The sequence below is a fragment of the Carassius carassius genome, chromosome 41, assembly GCF_963082965.1.
Source record: "Carassius carassius chromosome 41, fCarCar2.1, whole genome shotgun sequence".
NCBI classification, from domain to species: domain Eukaryota; kingdom Metazoa; phylum Chordata; class Actinopteri; order Cypriniformes; family Cyprinidae; genus Carassius; species Carassius carassius.
In genome coordinates, this window is record NC_081795.1 from 14,949,267 (window position 1) to 14,976,384 (window position 27,118).

Here is a 27,118-nt window from a genome sequence, read left to right on the forward strand (position 1 = left end):
TCTACGCATGCTAGCATAACAAAACTTACCGTATTAACTAGTTGTATTATCAACACTATATAAAAAAAATGTACCAAAATTCAAAAGTTTTTTTGATGGTATCACTGAACATTTATTTAAACTGCTGGCTTAAAGGGGTCATATTAAGTTGCTAAAAATAACATTATTTTGTGTATTTGGTATAATGCAATGTGTTTATGTGGTTTAAGGTAAAAAAAAAACACATTCTTTTAATGTACATTATTGTTTCTCCTCTACGACCTGCCTTTCTGAAATACGTAATTTTTTACAAAGCTCATGGTTCTGTAAAGTGAGGTTTACACTGATTGGCCAGCTATCCAGTGCATTGTGATTGGCCGAATACCTCAAGCATGTGACAGAAATGTTACACCCCTTACCATACTGTGATGCCTTGTGTCCTGGCACGACGAGACAAAACAAATAAAACCCATTATAAACAAGGCATATGTTGCATCCAGTGGGGACATAATTACTGATTAGGAAAATCACTAGGAAAAAGAAATTATTTTGTAAATAAAATAAACATATATAGAGTAAAAGACAAAAAACATATATAGATTATATACAGCAGACCCACCATTGTTCCATGACAGTTTACCATCATCCTTCCAGCACCCCAATTGTCTATTTGGGGGTTTTATTTGGTATCTCTATTGTTATTATCCCAGCTTGGGACGAGAGAACTCTCTGGGTTCAAGAACTCTCTGGGTCCCTTTTAAATTTGAACCTTTAGTACGCAGTAAAAGATGGATTGATTGATTGTACTGAACATTCATTAATGGTCAGCTTTCTAAAATTAAGGAATTTTATTTATTTATTTCTATTCTTGATTGTTATTATTTTTTATTTATACCAGCTTTATTTTAATTTAAAGTTTCATGTTTGAATTGTAATTTTAACTGACACGTAAAATAATCAGTGGTTCTAAATTTTTGCCTTCTTTTTTACCATCCGGGCTAAACAGTGGGTAGAGTTTCTCAGTGAAAGACTGACCAGTGAAAGAATACATATGAGATCTAGACTCCACATCATAAAAAGAGACCAGACCCTCCTCATAATCCACAAACACACCTACGACCTGAGGCTTCACTTTTAGAGACAGAGGGACAGAGGGAGATTCACGAGCTCGGTACTGATACCCATCCCTCATAACTATAGCCCAATATCCATTCTCAGGACACTCTGAGATCATTCCCTTCCTGTTAATGGTTTCTCTGGCCACTCCTAAATCCCAGTCAGTCTTTCCCTTTACCTGCACTTCAAAATAAAATCTTCCTGAGCTGAAACCCTCTTTTGCCAGGACAAGGGAACAAAAATTAAACCGTTCTGGGTTATCTCTGAGTACAATATCAAAGTCAGCACTTGTCACTTGTTTTCTATCATCAGATAGAATGAGTTTTGGAAAAGCTGTATCAGGATCCAGAGTCACATCCACTGAAAGACAGATCAGATATGAATCACAGCTTCACACAATAGAACAAGTTTAAGAATGTATAGTATGACTTTAAACTCTTATTTGTGACAGTCTAATCAAGCACATCACAAACTGTACCTGCATATTGTTGCATCCTCTTTATTACTGTGAAGACAAATGACAATGGATAATTATTGCAGAAGTTTTAATATAATACAACTTAAATACAGCTCCAGTTCCAGTTCAAACTCCAGTTTGTTTCTCTGCTGGTTTTCTTATTGCTGCCTACATATTACTGAAATTAATTAATATACATGTTTAAGGTCAGATCATAGTGCATTTCTATGGTTCATTTAAATTTTTTGTATGCATAATATTTTTATCATCTGTAGGATACATTTTCCACCTTCATATTAGCTTTATTCACTGCTATCAAAAGATTATATTCTGTTTTCTTACCAGACTTGCTGAGTTTCTCGTCTAGAGTCTCCTGCAGCTGAATCAGAGCTTTCCTCAGAGTCGTCACACTCAGCTGAGTGTCACTAATACTGATCTCAGACCAGCTGTTGGTGTATGTAGGTCTGATCAGCGATGGGTAAATCTACAGCAGGAGAGAGCAGAAATCCCTCAGCATGGGGAGAGTTGTGTTGTGATGTGAGCAGACAGGAGGACACTGACCTGTAGGAAGCGCAGATGATCCTCAGTGTGTGAGAGCTGCTCCAGCTCAGTGTCTCTCCTCTGTAGCTCAGTGATCTCCTGCTCCAGCTCTTTGATCAGCTCTTCAGCTTGCTTCTCTGCTGCTTTCTGCTTCTGCTCCATCATCTCCAGCAGCTCATACTGACATATCTCAATGGAGCGACTCAGATCAGTGATTAGCTCAGTACTGTCCGCTTTCTCTTTTTCTGACGCTGTCTGATAAATCAATACCATTTTTCTTTATGTTTGAAAAGTAAACCACAGCATAAAACAAAATATTTTCAATTATCTTTATAGGAAATAACTCTAAAATCTAACCAAATTTTTTAACATCTGCATTATTTCTGCAACAATTTCCTGAGAGTACTCACTTTTTTTAGTTCTGCTGAGTGTTTGATGTCTTGAATTTTCTTAATTCTGTCCTGGATCATCTGCTGCACGTCTGTCTGCATGTCCACCAGCTGGGTCTATAGACACAGACACATTTTATCTTTTAATGTCTATTTATAAATTAAACATGAAAAAAAAAATCATGTTGTTTAAATAAATAATGTATCTCCAACCCATCTCGCTCTGCTCTCCTCCTCTACAGCAACAGTGTTGTGATTCCTGTGATTTGTTACAGCACAAAGCAAGCACACACATGTCTGATCATCTCTACAGAACAGCTCCAGAGGTTTCTCATGTTTCTGACAGATATAGTCCTCAAGATCCTCCGCGGGATTGATCAGTTTGTGTTTCTTTAAATGTGCGACTCTTTGATGAGGCTCCAGGTGAGTTTCACAGTAAGAGCTCTGACACACCAGACACATCTTCAGTGCTTTCGTCTCAATATCATCACAGATATCACACAGAACCTCAGATTTATTCTGTCTGAGTGCTGTGTTGATCTTGAGGTCGGGTCTTTTACTCAATGTTTCTTTACAGAATGGACAGCTGTAGGTCTGACTGTTGTTCCAGCACTGGTTCAGGCAGCTCTTACAGAAGTTGTGTCCACATGGAGTGCTGACTGGATCAGTGAACAAATCCAGACAGATCGAACACTGGATCTCTTCTGACAGAGCTAAATAGGAATATGAAGAAACACAATTTATTATCTGCATTTAGAAATTATGTATACATAAACAGGAATATTGTAAAATCAGTCTAACTTGATGGGATGTTTTTTTCTCTCTTTATTTCAGTTACTGAATTACTAGAGGTGTAGCCAGATGTTTTCTCTTGTCCTTACTTTGTTTTTGTGAAGTTAATGAAGCCATTGCTCTTCCCCTCTTTAAACCTATTCAGGAAAAAGGCACAACACACAACACATTTCTCATTTTGTGAATGAAATATTATTTTATGTGTATTCTGTAATATTTCCAAATTGCTTTCTCATACAGTATACCAGTGTTCTACAACTGGTGGGTCACAGCAACTTTAGGGTAAGTATTGTGATATGGTTGTCTAGCAAATCTAGCCAATAAGTCTGAATAACGCTGCATGACTTTTGATGCTTTGATTAATTAACGCTGCATGAGGTGCATGTGGGAACTGTGTTAGAATGAAAACACAGTGTCTTCTCCACATGATGTAAAAACACTAACTAGCGTAAGTCTTAGTGGGCAGATCAGAGTGTTCCTATTTCGAGGGCAGGCAGGGATTGTGCAAATGTGTTACCTTGTGACGTATGTAGGTAACAGGCCGAAGATTCAAAAATATAACGATTAGAAAATATAGCGATATAGATATTGGGAAGGTTTTGTTCCTAATATTTATATGCTTACATTACATAGCATTAAAGTATTTTATATTTACATGTTTAGATTACAGTGGTTAGCAAGAAAAAGTATTAAAGTTTTATTTCCTGAGTTTATGTTCATGTTTATGGTTTGATTTTAATGTACATAACTTGTACTTGTGGCTGTTTTTAAATGTACTTAAAAATAAAAGAACTTAAACTTAAACTTGATGACAGTTTTAAGGTCTGAGAACAGGTCATACAGGAGACATTTGAGTGGAAAAACCTTTTACAGTGCTTGGATATCATTGTCTTTTACTGCATATGATAATTCATACTCAGAAAGTAGAACTGAAATGACATTGAGAAGATAAGTTAAAACATTTCAAAATGCACCTGCAGAATGTTTCCAGTCATATATGTTGTCATTGTTTAAAAATATTGTCTCGTTCTCATTTTGAAATCTTAGTGTTTCGACTTGACGTGAGTGGATTCTCATTTAAACACATCTGAGTGACATAAAAAAATTATAAAAATCAACAGACAGCCCTGTGGTTACCTACTTCTAGAAACTATAGAAACACATTGAAAATAGCAACAGCTTTCCAGAGTGCAAACACAAATATGCACTGGATCGTTTGCCAAATCTGTTTTGCCAATATGCTATTATTACTGCTTCAGCTGAGGGTGCTCTAACTTTTGTTTGAGCTAGTACCACTATACTGTAGATCAGGGCCTATGTGACAATTTAAACAACAGCTCCATAACCCTTTTTTTAAAGTATTAATTTACTTTCTGTAGACCTGTCTATTGCATTATTATTGCAAGTAGTATCAATTATGTCAAAATGTGGTGTTATGTGTGTGCAGTCAAATGTCCTGGAGTGTTTTCTCTTTAAAACAAATGTCCTAACCAATAGGCTATACTTCTTGTGCTTCATGGAGTTTTGATGTGATTTACGGACTTAAATGTGATTTAGAAATAATATCTAGAAACAAAATAGATCTAACCAATCAAAGTCTGTATATATTTAAATATATGTATTCTTGTAGATATTGTTCACTTGCTGTAAGTGTTTTTAAGCAATAAATGGAAAGCAAAAGTTATGTTTGTATAGCTATATTCTGTTTTCTCCTGGAATCTCTGATTTGATTTAGTGGTTTTTGACAATTCATTAAATATCAACGGCTAAAAAGTAAGTAGTACTCTGAATAGTTTTAGAGAAGAGTACATTTTTACTTATTTTTTAAACACCTGTAGTTTTACTTTGAGTATTATTTCAGATATTTACAAATTTTCTGTACTCTTTCCACCACTCAAAATATGCATGCATATACACACACACACACACACACACAGACAGTATATATACAGCATATATAGAACATTTAATTTTTATATTTATAGATGTGCAAATTAAACAAGAAAAGGACAAATTAAACTACTGAGTCAAATTTACAAAATGTATGTCCCTTACAGAGAGAGTGTCTCCTTACCGATGAGTGAGTTTCAGCTGTAGTCTTAGATCACCAGAATAAACCTGTCACCTGTTGTGTAATGAGAAGAATAGTTATGAAGTTTTCAGACTGTTAGTCATCAGTTTTGTTTCTCTTTCACTGTACATCATAGCTCCTCCCATCCAGGAATGCAACAGAATTTACTTCATGAAGAAAACTCCACCTCATCCGTGTGAAATATATATATATACCCATCAGCGAGATGGTAACAGGTTTCTCAGAACATAGCAAATGAGTGGGGAGGGTTGTACCAGTGATTTGCTCAGATTTGATCAGTCCAGACTATCCTCTCCAAGCTTCTAAGGTGTGATTTAGTAGCTGAGCTGAACCAGACAGTTATAGAAGTGCAGAGGACAGATTCAGTGACTTCAGAGTAGAACTGTATCAGCAGCTCCTGTGGCAAACCTCCTCAGCTGGTGAAGGAAGTACAGCCTCTGCTGAGCCTACTTGACAAAGCACATATCAAATGCACACATTTATGCCTTACTCTGCATGACTGTCACAAGTTGGTTCTGTTTCTGTTTAGTTTTTGTGCACTTTATATTATACTAACACATAACAGAAAACGTCTCTAGGTTACATATGTAATCCTAGTTCCTCGAGGGAACGAGACGCTGCGTCAAACAATGCTTTGGTGAACGCGCTTAGCGTGAGCGACTCTGAATATTGTGTGTAATCAGTCTAATGGAAGAGCGTGACGTCACAGGCGGGGTGAAGTAAGCGACCAGGAAGCTATAAAAGCACGTGCCGCGCAGCTGGCGTCAGCTTAGAGTACCAGGAAGTGCCGGGGGTATGGCTCCGAGACGCAGCGTCTCGTTCCCTCGAGGAACTAGGGTTACATACGTAACCTAGAGATGTTCCTCTTCAGGAACTCGAGCTGCGTCAAACAATGCTTTGGGGAACGAGTACCAACGCCGCCAGACTACCAAACCCCTGCCTAGAGTGTATCCAAAGAGCACAGCTTAGGACGAGAGGACAGAAGTGCCTGGAGTGACTGGCATGTCTAAGCCATAGAATTTTACAAACTTAGAGGGCGTGCACCACCCCGCAGCATTGCAGATGTCCAGCATGGATACACCTGCTAGGAAGGCCTTGGAGTCCGCCATATCCTGAGTAGAGTGAGCCTTGGCTCCCGACAGCGGGGGACGACCAGAGGACTCATAGGTGGCGTTGATAGCCTCGACTATCCAACGACTAATAGTCTGCTCAGAAGCAGGAAAACCCCTCTTGGAGGGACCGTAGCATACAAGCAATTGGTCTGTTTTTCTCCACAGGGCAGCTCTGTGGACGTATGCGTCCAGCGCTCGAACTGGACACATACAGTTTAGCTTCGCTTGGTCGGGCTTCCGAAAGGGAGGAGGACAGAAGGCCTGCAGCACTACCGGTCGTGGTGTGACAGAGGGAACCTTAGGAACATACCCCGCTCAAGGGTATATAAACGCTTTGGTCATGCCAGGTGCAAAATCAAGATAAGTAGGGGCCACTGAAAGTGCCTGCAGATCTCCGACTCTCCTCAGAGAGGTAATAGCCAACAGAAAGGCGGTTTTAAGCGACAAATGTCTGTCTGAAATATCTTGAATAGGTTCAAACGGGGGTTTGCACATTGCCTTTAACACCACAACCAAGTCCCAAGGGGGAATACAGAACCGTACTGGAGGTCTCAGCCTCAGCGCACCGCAGAGGAAACGTGTAACTAAGGGGTGTCTTCCCAAAGACTGGCCATCGAGAAGGGCATGGTAGGCCGCAATGGCCACCACGTAAACCGTCAGTATGGAGTGGGTCAACCCCGCAGAGAGCCTGGCCTTTTGGAACTTCAGAACTGTACCAACTGGGCAGTTTGCTGGGTCTAGCTGGCGGTCTTTGCACCATGAGTAGTACGCTCCATCTCAGGGCATACAGTTTCCTCGTTGAGGGAGCTCTGGATTGGAGGAGGGTCTCAACAACCTCGGTTGAGAGACCAGCTGCTAATAGTTGTGCCCCCTCAGGGGCCACACCCACAGCTTCCACAACTCCGGGCAAGGGTGAATTATCGTGCCCTGCGCCTGTGAGAGTAGGTCTGTCCTGATTGGTATCTCCCATGGAGAGCCGTCGAAGAGCGAGACCAGGTCTGCGAACCATAATCGACCTGGCCAGAACGGGGCTACTAATAACAGTCGGACCCTGTCCTGGCGTACTCTCGCCAGAACTCCTGGGAGCAGAGCAATAGGGGGAAAGGCGTACAGATGAAGCCTCAGCCAGGTCTGTACCATAGCGTCCAGTCCCAGAGGAGCTGGATGAACTAGAGAGAATCAAAGGGGACATTGTGATGTCTCTTGTGTCGCAAGAAGGTCTACTTGAGCCCTGCCAAAAACTCTCCATATCTGCTTCACCACCTCGGGGTGAAGCCTTCATTCACCGGGCCTCGGCCCCTGCCTCGACAGTATGTCTGCTCCCATATTTAGTTTCCCAGGAATATATACTGCTCTTAACGAGAGGAGTTTGCTCTGGGACCACACGAGGATCTGGTGCGCCAGCTTGTACAAGGGGCGCGAATGCAGACCTCCCTGGTGGTTGATGTAAGAGACCACTGATGTGTTGTCGGTGCGAACCAATACATGGTGACCCCTTAGGTCTGGGAAGAAGTGCTTCAGTGCACGATAAACTGCTAGCATTTCTAGACAATTGATATGCCATATCAGATGGCGACCGCTCCACAGACCACAGGCATGGTGGCCATTCATGACTGCACCCCAGCCAGTGAGGGATGCATCCGTAGCTAGTATTACACGGTGACAAGGAGCTCCCAGCACCGGGCCCTGATTCAAGAACCAAGGTTTCTTCCACATGTCTAAGGCACGGAGGCAGCTCCGCGTGACCTTGATAGTTCAAAGTGGATTGCCCCTCAGGGAAAATCCCTTGGTCTTGAGCCACCACTGTAGGGGTCTCATGTACAGCAGGCCAAGAGGTATCACGTTGGACGCAGCTGCCATCAGACCCAACAATCTTTTAAAATTGTTTGACAGTGAGTGACTGGCCTCTCTGACTCTCTGGACTCAATACGAGCAGGGGACAATCGTGCCTGCATCGCGGTCGAATCCCATACTACACCTAGATAGGTGGTTCTCTGTACTGGAGAAAGCACACTCTTCTTGGCATTCAGTCACAAACCCAGCTCCCCCATATGTGCGAGAATGACATCTCGATGCCGAGCCGCAACCTGCTCTGACTGAGCTAAAACAACCAATCGTCTGTATAGTTGAGAATGCGGATGTCCTGCATTTGCAGGGGAACCAGAGCCGCAACTACACATTTTGTGAACGTGCAGGGTGAGAGTCCAAGGCCGAAGGGAAGTACTCGATATTGGTAGGCTTCGCCCCCGAAAGCGAACCTCAGAAACTTCCTGTGTTGTGGAAGGATGGATATGTGGAAGTAGGAATCTTTGAGATCTATTGTGACAAACCAGTCCTCGGACCTGATCTGAGCTACAACATGCTTGATCGTGAGTATTTTGAACTTCAATCTCATAACTGAACGATTTAAGACCCTCAAGTCTATAATCGGACGCAACCCCCCATCCTTCTTTGGAACTATGAAATACCGGCTGTAGAACCTGGACTCCCTGTCTTGAGGAAGGACCTTCAAGACAGGGAGTCCACTTCCTGTTGCATAACCAGACCCTGCCTGGGGCCGACTCTCGTCGGAATGACCCCGTTGAATATTGGCGGTGCAGAGCCGAACTGAATACGGTAGCCTTTTTCTACTGTGTGCAGGAATCATTGAGATACATTTTGCAGTAGTTTCCACGCTGCTAAATAATCTACTAAGGGAATCAGTCTCTCGAGACTGACTTCTGGTGTAAGAGGCCCCCGCAGGGGCGGCGAGTGTCTCAGCCCCGCTACGCGCACGGGCGGAAGATACTGAGAACGATGCTCGCTGGGGAACGCTGTGCCCTGGAACACTGGCAGGGTTGGCAGATCGGCCCCCAGAGGGCACTGAGGCGAGACAGGCACCGCAATGCCCCAAGAGAGCGACTAGGGAGGAACTTATGAAATGCCACCACCTGTTTGCGGGCCTCCTGAAACCTGTCGACGACAGAACTGACTGCATCGCCGAACAGGCCAGAAGGCTGAATCGGGGCGTCCATAAGGCAGACCCTGTCCCGCTCTTTCATCTCAGACAAGGTCAACCATAAGTGCCTCTCCGCAGCCACCATCGCTGCCATGGACCGCCCAATCGCTCGGACGGTCTCTTTGGTGGCGCGGAGGGAGAGATCAGCGGTCCTTCTAAGTTCTGATATATCGTGGGAGTTGATCTCCTCTCCCTCGTCTAGCTCTTTCAGCAGGTCGGCTTGGTACGCCTGTAACAACGCCATGGTGTGCAGACACGCACCAGCATGACCTGCAGCCGCATACCCTTTGCCCACCAAAGCATACGTTGTTCTGAGCGGCTTGGAGGGCAATGCCGGGGCCTTCAGAGATGATGCAGCAAGGGGGGACAGATAGCTCGCAAGCGTCTGTTCCACCCGGAGCATCGCTCTATAGCCGTGCTCTCTCATCCCCACTACAGTGCCATAATAATCAGACGAGGGGATGTAGAGGCGGGCTAAGAATGAGCGTTTCCACGACCTGGCGATCTCTTCATGCAGGTCGGGCTTGCTTCGCTGCGGTTCAGTTGTTTTCTCAGCGGGCCAATCAATACTCAATTTGGCCACCACGCGAGTCACCACCTCCAAAGCTCCTCATACTGCGGGAACCGCAGGGAACGCTGGCGAAGGCCCCCTCTTTGAAGAGGGCCCTCCGGGAACGAAGCAGCCGCACCGACATTCTCTCACAGTGCGGACAGTCGGCCCCCTCTGTGCGGCACATGCTTTTATAGCTTCCTGGTTGCTTACCTCACCCCGCCTGTGACGTCACGCTCTTCCATTGGACTGATTACACACGATATTCAGATATTCAGTCGCTCACGCTAAGCGATTTCCCCGAAGCGTTGTTTGACGCAGCTCGAGTTCCTGAAGAGGAACTGCACCTAGAGAATATAGATTTAGCTGTGTTTTCCTTTTTTATTGTTTTGTTCTTTTTTCCCTCACCCATGGACCTGCCTGCTGTTCAGCTGCTCTGCCTGGAGGACATTTACATTTATGCATTTAGCAGACACTTCTATCCAAAACGACTTACAGTACATTCAGGCTATGAACGTGCCACGATGCCTCCATGTCTCTGTTTGGGTCTCCGCCTCGGCCAGCTCCATCGCAAAAGATCACATCTCTGGTCCATCCTCCCAGAGTTTCAAGATGGCTCCCTGCTGCGACTCCGCCATGAAAGATCTCGCTGACTGTGGCCTGGGTACCTGTCTGACTTCTCCTGCTCCTGGCTCCTCCCACTGTCTCCACCGCATTGGTTTCTCCCACTCTCACCTTCTCACAGTTCCAGACCTTCTCCTGCTCCATGCCCTCTTCCAGAGACCCAGCCCTCCTTCCTCATTTGGACATTGTTCTTTCTATGAGTGACCTTCCAGGAGGGGGAGGTTCTGTTACATATTGGTTCTTTTTTTTGTTTAGTTTTCTCCCTGTCGCTGCCTGAGTTAGTTCTATGGTTCTCAATTAATTAGTTCCCAGACCTGTTCTGTTTCCCCCTTATTATGTTCCTTATTTAAACCCTCAGTTTACCTCAATTCATTGTCTTATATTGCTTGTTTGTATGTTTGTATCTTGAGGGTTTCTCCTTGTGGATTTATTAAAAAGGACTTCTTGGACTCTACTCCCTTGTTGTGTGCTTTATATTATACAAACACATAACAATGACAATATTCTCCCTTAACCCTAAATATAACAACAACAACAAATACCTTACTTGCTATCAACAAGCATCAAATTAGGAGTTTATTAAGAGAAAACTCTTAGTTAATAGTGAATATGTGTAAACTGTGTAAAGATTGCATATTATTTGTCTTATGTCTGATGCAAGGTTTGGTACAGGGCGAGGATGACATTGTTTCCCATACATTGAAAAAACAGGGTAGGTGTGTGTGCGCTCATTGTTAGCAAGTATGTTGTGTGTTTTAAGTGGAATGTAGAATATCAGCTCACTTAATCGGGGCACATTCTCTGAGGAGGCAAGGAAGGGAGTGCCTCCTCAAAAACATGGATTATCAGTGTTGCATAAAATATCCAATCTTCATACTTCAGTAAAAGTACAAATACCTTCATAGAAACTGACTCAAATAAAAGTTAAAGTTGCTCATGAGAAAAATACTAAAGTAAAAGTATTTAAAGGGGGTCATATGACGTTGCTAAAAAGAACATGGAGGCTGGTGCAAAGTAGGTACAGGTTAACAAGGGAACCTGGGTCAGGAGGCCGTGGCGGAGCAGGCAGGTCAGGTTGCCATGGCGGAGCTGGTAGCTCAGGGGGCCATGGTGGAGCAGGCTTTTCAGGTTGTCATGGCAGATCAGGGGATTTAGGAGGCTATGGTGGATCAGGGGACTCAGGAGGCCATGACGGATCAGGGGACTCAGGAGACCATAGCAGATCTGCAGATTTAGGAGACCATGGCGATCAGCGGACTCAGGAGGCCATAGCAGATCCTCCGTGACCTTAGCCGGCTCGGCCACCACGGCAATTGGAATATGCCCCTCCCCCCAAAAAAATTATTGGAGAAACTGAGGAATTCTGGGGGACACTCTGGAAAAGTGGGAACTTGAGGGTGCTCTGGAGGAGCTACCACTTGAGGGCACTCTGGAAGAGTGGACACTGGAGGGCACTCTGGAGGAGCGGGTGCTGGAAAGCTCTCTAGAGGAGTGGGCACTAGAAAGCTCTCTGGAGGCGTGGGCACTGGAAGGCTCTCTGGAGGAGTGGGAGCTGGAAGGCTCTTTAAAGGAGCGTAGTTCTCTGACACAGGAGGCTCAGGAGATGAAGGAGGGCAGGATGGGACCAACATAGGCTCAGGAGACAAAGGAGGGCTGGATGGGACCAGAGGAGGCAAAGGAGACAAAGAAGGGCTGGATGGGACCAGCGGAGGTGAAGGAGACTCAGGAGCCAAAGGAGAGTTTTCTGGAGCAGACTCTGGAGGGTGGATAGGGGCCGAGAACTCGGGAGGAAGCGCAACGTCCAAAAGAGCTGAGAGACCAGTGGTTGGCTGGCCTGACTTCGGGGAGGCCAGTGGCCAACACATAACAATGACCATTTTCTAGATCCCTTAACCCTAAATAAAAACTACAACAACTACTACAGCATCAAATTAGGAGTTTATTAAGAGAAAACTCTTAGTTAATAGTGAATATGTGTTCCCTAATTTAAAGTGTTACCATGTATTCTGTAATGTGTTAAATGTCTAATGCAAGGTTTTGTACAGGGCGAGGATGACATTGTTAACCAAACTGATCACTGTTTCCCATACATTATAAAAACAGAGTAGGTGTGAGTGTTAACATGTATGTTGTGTGTTTAAAGTGGAATGTAGAATATCAGCTCTCTTAATCAGGGCACATTCTCTGAAGAGACAAGAAAGGGACTGCCTCCTCAAAAACATTGATTATCAGTGTTGCATAAAATATCCAATCTTCATACTTCAGTAAAAGTACAAATACCTTTATGGAAATTGACTCAAATAAAAGGTAATGTTGCTCATAAGAAAAATATGGTCCTATGACGTTGCTGAAAGGAACATTATGTTGTGTATTTGGTGTAATACAATGTGTTTATGCAGTTTAATGTTCAAAAACACATTATTTTCCACATAATGCACATTATTGTTGCTCCTCTATACTTTGCCTTTCTGAAACGCGTCGACTTTTACAAAGCTCATGGTTCTGAAAAGTGAGGAGACCAAACAAAACAGGGCCGGCCCATGTCATAGGCAACATAGGCATTTGCCTAGGACTCAAAATGACTGGGGGACACCAAACGAAAGGTTTTTGTTTGTTTTTTTTTTTCGGTCAGAAGTGCACCCTCTTTTGACCATTGTGCGCTCTACACCCATATATTAAGCAAAATAATTTCTGACAATGGACAATTTTAGTACTGATCAATCATCGAACTGATTAAAATAATGTTAGAATAAAATAAAATTGACATAAATGAAAAATCATAAGATTTGACAACATGTCATGTTGGACTAATTTAAACACATTCTACGTCATGATGTAATTATCAAACATTATCATAATGCATTGATAATGCATGGTGCACAGAGTTATAATAGTTTTGCTATTTATGTGCTCTTAAAGTATAATTTCAAAAAAATCTGAGAAAAAAATGATCAGGGGCACAAAGCAGAAAGCAACGCAAATAAGAGGAGCAGAAAAATTATTAAAAAGGAATCATTTATATTATAAAAATCTATATATATATAAAAAAATAAGTTAATGACTGTATTAGACTGTGATGTTTATGTAGTATTTTGAAATAGCCTTTTCAGAACTTCTTAACTGGCAACACTGACACTGTGGAACATTTTTGCCTGAGTTAACAGCTTATTTAATTTAACTATATTTTCTTAAATGGTCTGTTCTGTAATGTTGTTTTCAGTTACATTACTAATTGCTTTTAATTCACCAAAAAGTGTCTAAATGTCTTTTTGAAAAAGACAATGACTAGGACTATAATCTAGCATTCATAAAATGAAATTAAGTTTAAGTATGTAATTTTCCACTGTATGCACAAAACTGAAATGAAAGGTATGGGTATGCTAATTAGACTAACTAGCTAGCTAGCTGGCTAACATCATCAAATAAATTACAAAATGTTGCCTTTATTTTGTTGCCTTTGTTGTCTGTTGAACTACTTTATGCATTTCATATTGCTTATATTTCTCTTTGTTGTAATAAGTACTTGTCATTGTAGGCATTTTTGTGGGAGTTTTTAGAGTATTTTAACATATTCACTCCTACAGATTCACAGATACCTATAAGGCGCTTCAACATCTACATTTATTTATTATCACAATTTATGTACTACATATTTATGTCAATACTTATCAGTATTTATGTTATGTTATGTTATGTTATGTTATGTTATGTTATGTTATATAGTAAAGTTTTGAAAAATCAGCATTTTCAGAATTTTTTTAGTGAAATCTAAAATCTCGCCTAGGGGACCAACAATGCCTGGGCCGGCCCAGAGACAAAACCAATAAAACCCATTACAAAGGAGGCATTTGTTGCATTCAGTTGGGACATAATTACTGATTATAATGACTTATACTGTGCTTTTATGCGTTGCGTCTTGCGCCCAGTTAAAATAAACCATGTCTTCATTTGTTATTGGAGAAACGACAAACAACAAGCACTACTCTACACTGCTTAAAACTGTGATTACAGGCTATGATTCAGAAGCGGCAGACTGTCCTTGCAAAGTTGGACCCACTTTATAAAACAGCCTTTGAGCACAGATACATTGTAGGCTATTCTGCAGGTTCAGGAAACATTCCTCCATAAAATGCGTCACACAATCTCACACTCTGCATGCTTGAGTGAAGAACGGCCACAGGTTAGAGTGAAGAACGGTTGGGAATGGCCGGTGGACTTGAGAATGATGTGGCCAGCAGATTCAACGAAGGAGCAGCTGGTGGGCTTGCGGCAACCACATGTGATGACCCCTGGCTGGACTCTGCTTCATCCACGGTAGAAGCCGATCTGGCGATCCACAACGTGAAGTTGATGTATTTCCTCAGCGACCAGCACGGATCAACTCTTGGCATTACGAAGCAGATATCATCCTCTTTTGGAAGGCCAAACTAAGTTTCACAACGAAACACACAGCGTCTCAACAACATGGCGACAGCGGCAACAGCGAGAATAAAAGTTACACCTGAATAAAAGTTGCATGACCATTTGGGCAGAGTTATGCAAATCTTCCCACACAGTGACGTAGACATGTTGCGGTGTGGGGCGTGGACAAGTCTTATCTTTTATAAAGAATATCTCTTTGGATTTGAGACTTTAGTCTTTGCAACTTTACGTATCTTTTTTATATCTACATATCCACCAAGAGCTTGTAACACTACGAAGAGAAAGGAATAATTTATATCACATCATAAGGCCCCTTTCTAAGTAACTGATATTAAAATAACTTAAGTTTCAAAAGTACAGGTAAATTTTATAAATAATGGCACAGCTGATTGTATCCATGACAACCTAACCGAGAGTCTGGATATGTAGTATGTGATATAAAGATTCTTGTACACACACACGTTGTAAACAGCATGAGTAAATTAATAACAATTTGTGGGTGAACTGTCCCTTTAATTCAAGAACGGCTCTGAACTATTCAGTGAGTGTGTCTGTTAGATAAAATTTTTGGTGACTATTTGTAGCCTTTATGCTATCAATCATTAATTGGAAACAGGTGAACCAACCCCTGCGGTGTGTAGTAGCAGCAGCATAGAATTATGGGAGAATGAACAAGCAGACACACAGATCCAGTGTACTACCATGACATTCTGAACCACATTTAGTAAGATGGGTCATATGTATACCACAGGTTCATAAAATAGCATTACCAATGTCCTGGATATTAGAGCTAAGATCGGGCCCAACAAATCAAGCCCGACCCTACCCGAGCCCGAGCACGTTGTGTCCGAGCCCGGCCCGGCCCGACAAGTTCACTGTAATTATGAGCCCGAGCCCGATTTAAACCCGACCATTTTTAATATGTGGGCCGTTATAACCAGGGGCGGCGCCAGATTTTTTTTTTTTTTTTACCGCAGATGGTGCTGTGCTGTAGATCATTTAGGCTACGGGGGAGCTGCGCAGTTATATATATATATATATATATATATATATATATATATATGCACGAGACAAAGCCAACACATATGTTGTCACTCCCCACGACTAGTTTAAAATGTTTCCATACCTCCGATTTTCCTCCAAACTTGCTCAAAGTTAATTCTCCTGTTTTAATTTTTTTATTTGATTCTTCAAGCTCCAGGTTGCACTTATTCTACTGAATAGTACAGCACGCACAGCAGGTGTGATGCGTCACGCATTCGAGACTGCGAGTGGACGAGACGCTGCGCATGACACGTGACGTGCTTTATCAAGGGCCCGACCCGACCCGGCCCGAGGACAGGAGCTCGGGCTCGGGCAGAGAATCTAAGCTCTACTGGATATGCAATCAAAGGACACAGATATGTAAGATGTGCATGTGAGCTTATGTGGGTGTGGGTGAGTGTTCTGATGTGCGTGCGCTTGGTTACCAGTGTGGCCAAGGTCTAGTTCTTGTTTTGTCTAGGTGTGTCTATTATGTGTGTATAAAAAAAGGACATTACAGAAGGGCAGTCAAAAGTGAAGCTTTAGAAATATTAACAGTGTTCTACTACAAATACATTTTGAGACACAGTACAAAAAAACATTACATACACAGTAAAATATGTAGAGACCAGGATCCTCATTTTTAAAATGTTGCGTATAAACCATGCAGTGTTTCCCACAGCCTTACCCTCTATTTGTGGCGGCACTCCCCCACCCCCATATATACATGTATATGCAAATAAATTTTCTGCCAACAGGAGGCGCTTAAAGAGCGGGAGAGATAGAGGTTTCTCTGGTAACGGCTGTAAAGAAGCACTGATCACACAAACGCTGCTTTATCAAGCGTTACATGCAAGATGAAATGAAAATGAATTCGAAAATTTTCTAAATACAGTTGGTTTCCTTCTGAAATACAGTTGTATAAAAACACTCGCAACGGTTTTTGACTTTAAAACATGCAGTGCTCATGTTTATTCAATGAAGTCAAATAAAACAATGTGTTGGAAGCCCTGACCATCCTAAATTTTTTCCAAAGATACAGCAGAGGGAGGGATGGGTGGGAACTTGGAAGGAGGCTCAGGTGGAGGACAGACACCCTGTAGGAGGACGACAAACCAAGTCCAGGCTGGAGACGACGGAGGGAGGAGCCAGGGAGGAGACAGGAGGAGCCAGGGTGGACCAGATGGAGGGAGGAGCCAGGGAGGAGACAGGAGGAATCAGGGTGGACCAGACGGAGGGAGAAGCCAGGGAAGAGACAGGATGAACTTGGAGCAGTCGGAGCCAGGCAGGACCCAGGGCACAGCCATGAAGGTGACCCAAGGTGGAGCCGACAGGGGGAGGAGCCATAGTGGAGGAAGGGCTGATGACTCCAGGGGGCCCAACCAATGTTGGTGGAGCAGGTGGAGGAGGAGCCCGAGACAGAGAGCCGATGACCCAGGGTGACGGGGAGGATCCAGTGGGCCAAGGCGGAGCTTATGGCTCTGGCAACTGAGGCTGAGGCAAGGATTCAGAAGGCTGTGGTGGAGCCGGAGCGACAGAAGACAGAGGAAGAGCCGAAGGGGTGAAGGAGCCTGACAGAGCCAGAGGGACATGGCACAGCCAGAGGAGTGTAGTCCTGAGACGACGGATGGCCGACAAGAGACCAAGGTGGAGCCGGAAGGATAAGGGAGCCCGGCGGAGGGAGCCGTGGCTGAAGAATCAAGGGATTCTTCAGCAACGCCGATGATGGAGACTGGCAGACCTGCAGTGCTCACACTGAACAGATGGTGGGCTGAGGGTGAGCAGAGGGGCTGATCCCTGCAATGGGACCCCGTCAGACAAGGGAATGACAGGGCTGGCAGACAGTACAGGGCAGACTCGTAAGTTTGAGGAAGGTTGGGGGAGAATGGGCATGTCCATATATATATATATATATATATATATCTGCCTCCCAGTCTATTAGGTCCCCTTCTAAATCCAGCAGTCCCAGATACACAATAAGCTCACCCTCAGCAATGGTGCAGTGGGTGTAGCTCCTTTCTGGCACTTGCTGTCTAAATTATTTTTCCCTCGTAGCGGGCTCTGTAGCCGGCTCTTGCTCCTGGTCTGACATCAGTAGCAGCTCTGGCTCTTTGGTGATCTTCAGCTTTGTCACCCTATATGGCAATGGCTCGACGGTTGTGTTGGGCTTGGGCTTTCCGTCATTGGTGGGCTCTGGCTTATGCTTCACACAGCGAGGTGATGGTGGGCTGGACTCTGGGCCGGGCTGTGCTCTGGATCTGGGCCGGACTCTCTCCAGACACCGGATGATTGCCTCCCTCCAGCTCAGTCCAGTGTTGTCTGGGAGGTCAACGGGGCAATGGTAATTTGCCCCGATCCAGAACAGTGAGTTCTCATCCGCATACTCCAAGATGGGAAGGTCCTTACAGGCTAGGGCTGTGAAATCAGCAGCAAGTACATCCATGGGGGAAAACAGCAAAAAAAAAAACACTGAATAAAACATGGAAAGCAAACTGAGGGGAACACACAATATACTTCTTTTTGTAGATCGGGTGTTCTGTCAGGAACTGTTTTGAAGTAACGGACGCAGAGCGTGGATCAAAGTGACAGGCTTTAATGCAATCCAGAACAGGGGTAATCCACAATAGGAATGGCTGAAGACACACATACATAACATAGTAGACCCAACAAAGACAGAAAGCATGGACTGGGACTTAAATACATTGGGCAACGAGGCTAATTACAAGACACACCTGGATGACGTGAACACAATCAAGCACAGGAGAAACTGGGTTCTAACATGTTTCATAAAATAATAATAATAAAAAAAAAAAACAACAACAAACAAACTTATTTTGTGGGAAACACAGTGATCAAGATTAGAGCAGCAGCCACTAGCATGAAAGAATATTCCAACAAAAATTTTGGAGAGATAAAGTGTTTAAAAAAATAGGCCCTTGTTTTGAATTATTTCATCACATCTACGGCCACAAGACATCACTAGTTTCCAGTGTTGGGCAACTGTGCATTATTTATTAATGTGTTACTGTAATTTGATTAAATTTTAGTAACTTAAAGTAGTCATTTAACACGTTATAATTTCCAAAATAGTAGTTTTGTTGTAAATAATTTTTGTGCTAAAAATACATATAAATAGGGAAATTTTGAAATAAGCATATTTGTGTGTAAACATTTGTAGTGTTATATTATCAAACCATGTGTATTCAGCAATTTAACTTGGATGAGCAGAAGGTCAAATTTGTAGAACAAGAATAGGATTTTTCTAATTAGCTCTCGCTGCAACATGTAACACCACACAACAAGAAATACTGAAATTCTGTAGCATACTTGTTCTCCATCTGTCTGCTTAGAAATTCTTATATCCTGATATGAGACTTTTCAACATATTGTAATTACAACCCTTTCCCAGAAGCTGTGAACTGTCAGGTAAGCTCCATGACACACCTCTGTTGGCGCAGGTAAAAATGGTGCTAATCAGTCTGTATCCTATCAGTAACAGGTGGATATCTTTGGCCTTACAAAGGGCTTGTTCAGGCAGCCGGGATAGGCCCCATGACCCCCTTGGTAAAACAACGGGTTCATTCTTTGCTCCACTGCTGACCTCATTGTCTCTTTGTGGAGTGAAAATCCAGAGTTGCATTCTGTTCAGTGGTCAGCCAGCTGCTGGTTGGCAGCATCTCTGCTGTAATGGAGGTGAGTGGATGAGAGAGCAGTCCGAGCAGCTCCCTCCAGGAAACACCTGGATCCAAACAACCAAAACATGGTGAGTTACTCCCAGCATGTTCGAATAAAGAAACATTTCTAATAATATGCTTTTTTCAGCAGTATGTGTTATATTTTGCAAGATTGAGATCATGTCTGTTATATTTTCAGTCTATATGAGTATTTTCTGCTAGAATGATTCTATTTGCAGGTGAGTCTTCCTAAAATGTGTTTTATCTTTAGTGACAATTAATTATTTCAACTTAATTTAGTTTATTATTTGATTGTTTATCAGGGGAAATTATTGTATACATATTTAATAAATACATAAAGGAAGCAGTATTTTCTAAAGCCAACTTATCTCACTGATTATCATCACATTGCTATTTTTCTAAGTGCTTTTTTATGTATACAATGTTACCTGAAATAGCAATAACTTTATAATACTACTGCTTAGAAGATAGTAGTCACAACAAAACACATTTACCAGTGTTGTGCTCTTTAGTGCTCCTTGATAGCTCATGATTAAAATGGTGTGCTATTTTCTGAAATAGTGTATGTAATAGGTTTATTCAAATATAAACCAATTAAGAAAAAATACATTCACATGACCTACAACATCCTACAATTTGTCACAAATATATATATCCATAATTTTTAAAAAATGGTGACAAAAGATGTATTGCATTTTTTATTTGCCGTACAAAGTTTGACAAAATCAATATGTTAATTTGTTTTTAAACTCAGCACAAGTAGGAACGTTGTTATGAACTCAAAAGTCAATATTTGTTAATCTACTGACATCAGTACATTAAACCAGATCTATTTTATTATGACTTATTGTATGAAAGAAAGAAATACACTTTATTGTCCCCATACAGACTCAAGGTGACATTTATAATAATAATAAAACAATAAGCACAAGAAATACAACACACACACACACACACACAAACAAACATGTTAAATTATGGTTTAACAGTTTAATTGAGGTAGGTATAAAATATTTTAAAACAATTGAGCCTACACACTTGTACTCTATAATGTCTTCCAGAGGGCAACAATTCATACTCTGCATGCAATATGTGCAGTGAGTCAGTTAAATCTCTATATGCTTCCCTCACAATCGTTTGTTCATATAACTGGTGAGTGTGATTTCACCAAGTACAACATGTTCCTGGATCAACATCCTTGTTGATCCTGGAACAACATTACAATCAACCAATCAGAATTGAGATATAACTTTTCAGGAAATATCTGTTTTAGGCTTACAATCAGGGTTAGGAGCTGCTATACCCTTGTTAATCAGCTATTATTTCTCACTGGATAGGGTTAGGTTTAGGGTTAGGGATTGGGGCAAGTCTATATTTTTGAACAATAATGTTGGTCCAGGATCAGAAAAAGATCCAGGAACATGTCTTACTTGGCAAAATCATGCCGACCATAACAACTCTAGGTGATATTTTCTTCTGACATTCTCTTTTCCCTATAGTCTTCCATATTTCAATTTTGAAGGAATGCGCAAGATTAATACTATAATGTTACTAAACCATGCAGTGATGGAGTGCAATGTCCTACTGAGCTGGGGTCAAAATAATCTCCTCAGTCTTTTTTGTATTTAAAATGAAGTGGTTTAGATCACACCATTCTACAGTATAAACCTTGATATCTCTGAAAAATAGACCGACGGATCAATATGTTCATACAGAAGGATCAAAACAGTATTGTTGTCTGAGAATTTTACTATGAAGTTATTACGGTTATTACAACCTGAACACTCATTAGTATGCGAACAGAATAGGAGCATTTATTTTGATATACAATATGACACTGATATTGATTATATCAGTGGCTCTGTTACAGAATCTTAGGAGAGATGCTGTGGCAGTGATTGAGAATCCCGTGGTCAGACAGTCTTTCCATCCAGAGCATCTGCAGGTGGAGAGGAATGAGAATAATCCCACCTGGATCCGAGAGCTACAGTTTCTCCATCCAGGCAAGATATAGATTGTTTCAGTATTATTCTTTGTAATTATTTATTCTTTCTAAGTAATACTCTTTACCAAAATATGATTATTATTATTATTATTATTTGACATTTGTTGACTATTATTATTTAATAAAGTGCCTGGCAAAGTGTCGGCCCATAAACTGGTGAGAGTGTTTGCAGCTCTGTGTGTACTCTGTCTGCTGGGAGGCGTTGTCATTGGAGTTTGGTTCATAGGTAAGAAGTTAAATAATTCAAAAGCTTTGGTAAAATACGTGCACTTGTAATGTATACACACAGTAGCACTCAAATAAAATATTTCTGCATTTAATGTCTTTAATGTTTTTCCAGTGAAAATTCTCTTAAGGCCAAACTCAGCTCAGAGCCCTGTGAGTTTAGGAGACACCAAAGACACATCCTTCTGCAATGTAACCGATGACACCTCTGTGACAGACGCCAGGAAAGGTAATAAAGGTCCCTTTATTTGCTAATTTTGCAAAAAACAATAGTGACCCAGCAGGTAAACGGCAGTGTACATCCATCTAAACTCACTGGCACTATTAACAAAGTGACATAAACAATGACCAGCGAAAGCTGTAACCAACACATTAACAAGAGAAGCAAACTTAAGGGAAAGGGAGTAAACATTAAGTGGACTACACAGCTGGCATTGTAACTAATTAAAACCAAGCAACTCTATAACTTTAGTATACTATAATGTGTAAATTTTTGAGTAGTGTGACAATAGTTCAGTTGTTTTCATGGTAGTTTTCCAATAGTAAAACTTTTACAGCAGCTTTTCGAATACATACTGCTGTTTTTAATGTCTGAGCAAATGAGAAAATCAAACACACGCACCTAAACAATAATTTTTATCATATTAAGCAATGGAACGTCTGATTCATTCTAGTGAATCGTTCACCTTAAAAAGTCCTCTCCTTCATATAAAAGCCTTGAAAATCTGGTCAATCCTAGTAAACTGGTTTATCTTAAATGGTTACTTGTGTAGTTAACATTAGAAAGTCTGATTCATTCTAGTGAATCTGTTCATTTGGATGGTTCCTGTAAATGAACGGATTGAAAATTAAACCATTCGCGTATCCTGGATTGATTTGTGATTGCGATTTCAACACATCAACAAATACTTTGATTTGTAATATATCCTCAGTTAAAATATCATATCCCCTAACAGCAGCCCTATTCACTGTGCTACACAGTATGTTGTTTTAGGAGGGATTTTGACTGAATGTGGGCTCAGTGTATTACAGGATCAGTGCTGAGAACTCTCTTCTGGAGATCCAGCTGGAGAAGCTACAGACGTGGCTGCCCGTATGTTACGAGAGGTGGAACTCCTCTCTGGGAACGCTCGTATGTCGACAGCTGGGCTATCTGAGGTGAGCATGCTGACAGCTGAATCACACACACACACACTTGCTGCTCTCAGCACCTTTCACTTGACTACCAGCTGTGTCTGTTTTCTATAGGTCAACCATTCAAAGAGTGACAGCAGTACTGAAATGTACTTTGAAGTCATGTTCCCTTCTAATTCAAAACATGACGTGTGCAGCATTGAGGCATTTTAAGGGATATTAAAGGGATAGTCCACTCACAAATAAAAATTCTGTCATCATTTAGGTACTCTTCATGTAACTTCAAACTTGTATAAATTTTACTGTTGAGATTAGTTTTTTGCATAATCATGGAGCTGTTTCCCAAAACAGCTTTTTTCCCTAAAATGATAGCGAAAAGTGCTATTGAGCTCCAAAAAGGATGAAAAAGCAGTCATAAAGTAGTGCATGATCTGATGGCTACAGCGAACAATGAGAAATTCAGTTTGGAATTAAATGAGAAATTTGAATTGAATGAAAAGTTTCTTTTTCAAAAAGACAATTTTTAGATGAACTATATCAAGTGTTGTCAAATATTCTCTCCTTTCAGATTGTCAAAGCACAAAGGGGTGAATCTGACTGATATTGGGCCGAACTACACAGACGGATTTGTCCAAATCACTTCAGAACACCAAAGCAATTTTGAGAGTTTATGGCGTTTCAGGTAGTCATGAAAAATACAAATTATGGATTTCCAGATCAACTGTCACACTTTTTATTTTATTTTATTTTTTTGCAGGGGAAGCTGTAGTACAGGAAAGGTCATAGCACTGAAATGTTTTGGTGCGTCTTAATATATTAGTCTTAAATAATACATACTATCCATATACACTGTCTGTCTGCAGCTGAGTGTTTATAATTTGCTTCATTGTAGAGTGCGGGACCAGAGCAAAGCTACCTAGGATTGTTGGAGGAGTTGAAGCCACTCTTGGCAGATGGCCCTGGCAAGTGAGTCTCTATTACAGTAACCGCCACATCTGTGGAGGATCCATCATCACCAACCAATGGATAGTTACAGCTGCTCACTGTGTCCACAAGTAAGATTCTTCATTTACAATAACTATGACTTTAGGTGAATCTCACCAGACTTTATTACTTGCTCATCAATGGATCATCTGCAGTCATTGGGTGCCGTCAGAATGAGAGTTCAAACAGCTGATAAAAACAGTAATCCACAAGTGATCCACATGACTCCAGTCCATCAATTAACATCTAACATCAATTAAAGTAAAAAAAATATGCATGTTTTGCAAGAAACAAATAAAGGCGTTTGAACCCAAATAAGAGTCCATAATCTATAATTACACTTCCTCCAATTAAAAAAGTGCATCCCCTGTTGTCCTCTCACATCATAGCAAATTTGTTTAGTACTGCTTAGGACTGTATTCACTTGTAAATGCACCTTGATTTGTATATTTCTCTCCTGATTCAGATGTAATTATTTATATTTTTTTATTGGAGAAAGCAATATTATGAATATAAGACTCATTTTTTTAGTCTGAAGAAATAGTACCTTGATGTTATTTAAAACATGCAGCTTCTTAATTCACAAGACATTAATTGATGGACTGGTGTCATGTGAATTATTGGATGATTGTGATTGTGAGAAGACTCTCATTCTGATGGCACCCATTCACTGCAGCTAAATTTCCCCAAAATCATTCCAAAGAAGAAACAAACTCATCTACATACCAGATGGCCTGAGGGTGAGTACATTTTCAGCAAATTTTCATTTTGGGTAAACTATTTCTTTAACCCTAAAAGGACACGTTTTTGTGAGACTCACCCACTGTAACTATGTAGTTGTTGACAATAGTGTTGGAATGTGGTGCAGTTAATACAAAAGACACAGGATTAACCAGATGACAGGCACTGTAACATGAAACATAATGCCACTAAAGTTTCAGTTTCACATTGAGTTCTGCAAAATAATTTATCATAAGCCAATTAAGTGTGCATATCATCTGATTTGCTTGCTCATTGAAGCTACAGGCTACCTCAAGTGTCCAGTTGGGTGGTTTATGCTGGTATTGTAACCAGCAATTCAGCTAAACTGGCTCAGTACCCAGGCTTAGCTGTGGAGAGGATCATCTACAACAAGAATTACAACCACAGGACTCATGACAATGATATCGCTTTGGTGAAATTAAGAACTCTTTTGAATTTCTCAGGTGACCAATATCTAGTAAATTTGTCACTGTGTGTGCCATGTATTTCATAATACCTACTAGTTGTTTCAGGTTGTAAATGTTCTTTATACACCCAGACACCATCAGACCTGTATGTCTCCCTAAGTATGATTATGATCTACCAGGAGGAACCCAGTGTTGGATCTCTGGTTGGGGATATACACAGCCAGATGATGGTACTGTTTTTCTACAAATGCATATTTAAATGCATGTATATTAAAATAATTTAATATTTAATATTTTTATGATTTAGACATTGCATTATGTCATTTATCCAATCTTTTTTTAAGTTCATATACCAGAGGTTCTCAAAGAGGCACCTGTACCTTTAATAAGCACAAAGAAATGCAATAGCTCATGCATGTACAATGGAGAGATCACCTCTCGGATGCTCTGTGCTGGATATACAGAAGGAAAAGTAGATGCATGTCAGGTGAGCTTCATTCTACTCTAAATGTTTTTTTTTCTAAATTATATTAGATTTATCTAATGAGTTGGTGTGAATATGTAGTAATGTCTTCACATTTTCTCAGGGGGACAGTGGAGGTCCTCTGGTTTGCCAGGATGAGAATGTCTGGAGGCTGGTTGGTGTTGTTAGCTGGGGAACAGGCTGTGCTGAGCCAAACCATCCAGGAGTTTATACCAAAGTGGCTGAGTTTTTAGGGTGGATATATGACATTATAGAGGTAAGTAAATGAAGAGACAGGCATCAATGACCCTTGATATATAAACTGAAGCTGTTAATTGACACTGTGCTTTCAACTTGATTCCTTTCCTAGAGCAACTAAAGACACGTTTGATAGTAGAAGGGAAGAGAAGAATATCCTGACCATTTATAAATTGTGGCCTTTTATTTAATTTATTCTATTTGATTATGTAAAGCCTTAAATTTATAAAGAAATGTAATGATTACATTTAGATGTTTGTACAGTACATTACATGTTTTGCTGTATGTTGTGTTACTTTGTGGTTTTAAAATAAATGTTTAACAAAAATGAGTGCTGTTCCGTTTTTTTTTTTTTTTTCATTCTAAAAATCCCACAGACACTATATGTTAAAAAAGAAAACAAGTTTCAGTTGTCAGATCAGAAGCCGGTTGAATAAACTACTTAAACTTTTCTTTAAAAAGTTAGCCATCTTATTTGTTTTCTTCTAAAACTGGTCTTTAAAGTCAATTACAAAAATGTAGATTGGCTCAATTTTGATCAGAAAAGTGGCTTGGCTAACTGTTAGTTGGTCAGACTAGCTCTTAAAACACAGGCCCCATGTGTCATTAAAGTACTTTAGCACATTTTTTTTTTTTTTGACTGTCTGGAAAGCCTAATAAAGACTATTTAAATAACTACGTGAATTTACAAGTTTTAACACCGCGTACATCAAGAGTCTGGCTCGTATTTAATCTACTTGAATGCCAGGGTCCGCTGCTATCACGTACAAACTGTTACTTTTCTCAGCGCTGATTAGCCTGGTCCAATCATAGTCGTTTGTGATTACGCGATTCGATTTAATACATTTTACAAATTTGTAGAGACTACAAGGACTCATTAGATGAATCAGCAAAATGTTTTATTGTATCTAAAATCGCTTTTTAGAGTTTATAAACGTCTTTAGTAACACAAATAACATTTTTAATTCGGAAGATCCGGCGTTCTGATGCCCCTGGCAGTCCTGAATGGAAACGGTTATTTTGAGTAAACAGCGCCATCTATCAGAAGACAAGGAACAGTGCATGTGTGAGATTAGTTTTTATGGTAACCT

The 27,118-nt window shown here is 41.1% G+C and overlaps 1 protein-coding gene and 1 pseudogene across 1 annotated transcript; one reads left to right on the plus strand and one right to left on the minus strand.

Moving 5' to 3' along the window:
* Positions 1-916: 916 nt before the first annotated feature.
* On the minus strand, positions 917-10,793 carry LOC132123101 (E3 ubiquitin-protein ligase TRIM39-like). The gene is made up of 8 exons (XM_059533641.1): positions 10,694-10,793; positions 3,363-3,410; positions 2,695-3,194; positions 2,499-2,598; positions 2,114-2,343; positions 1,895-2,036; positions 1,574-1,600; positions 917-1,455 (listed from the first exon to the last, which is right to left on the minus strand). Exons 1-8 carry the CDS (start codon positions 10,791-10,793, stop codon positions 917-919), a joined length of 1,686 nt encoding a protein of 561 aa, XP_059389624.1.
* Positions 10,794-19,558: 8,765 nt separating this feature from the next.
* LOC132123102 (transmembrane protease serine 5-like) lies at positions 19,559-26,336 on the plus strand (annotated as a pseudogene).
* The last annotated feature ends 782 nt before the right edge of the window (positions 26,337-27,118 follow it).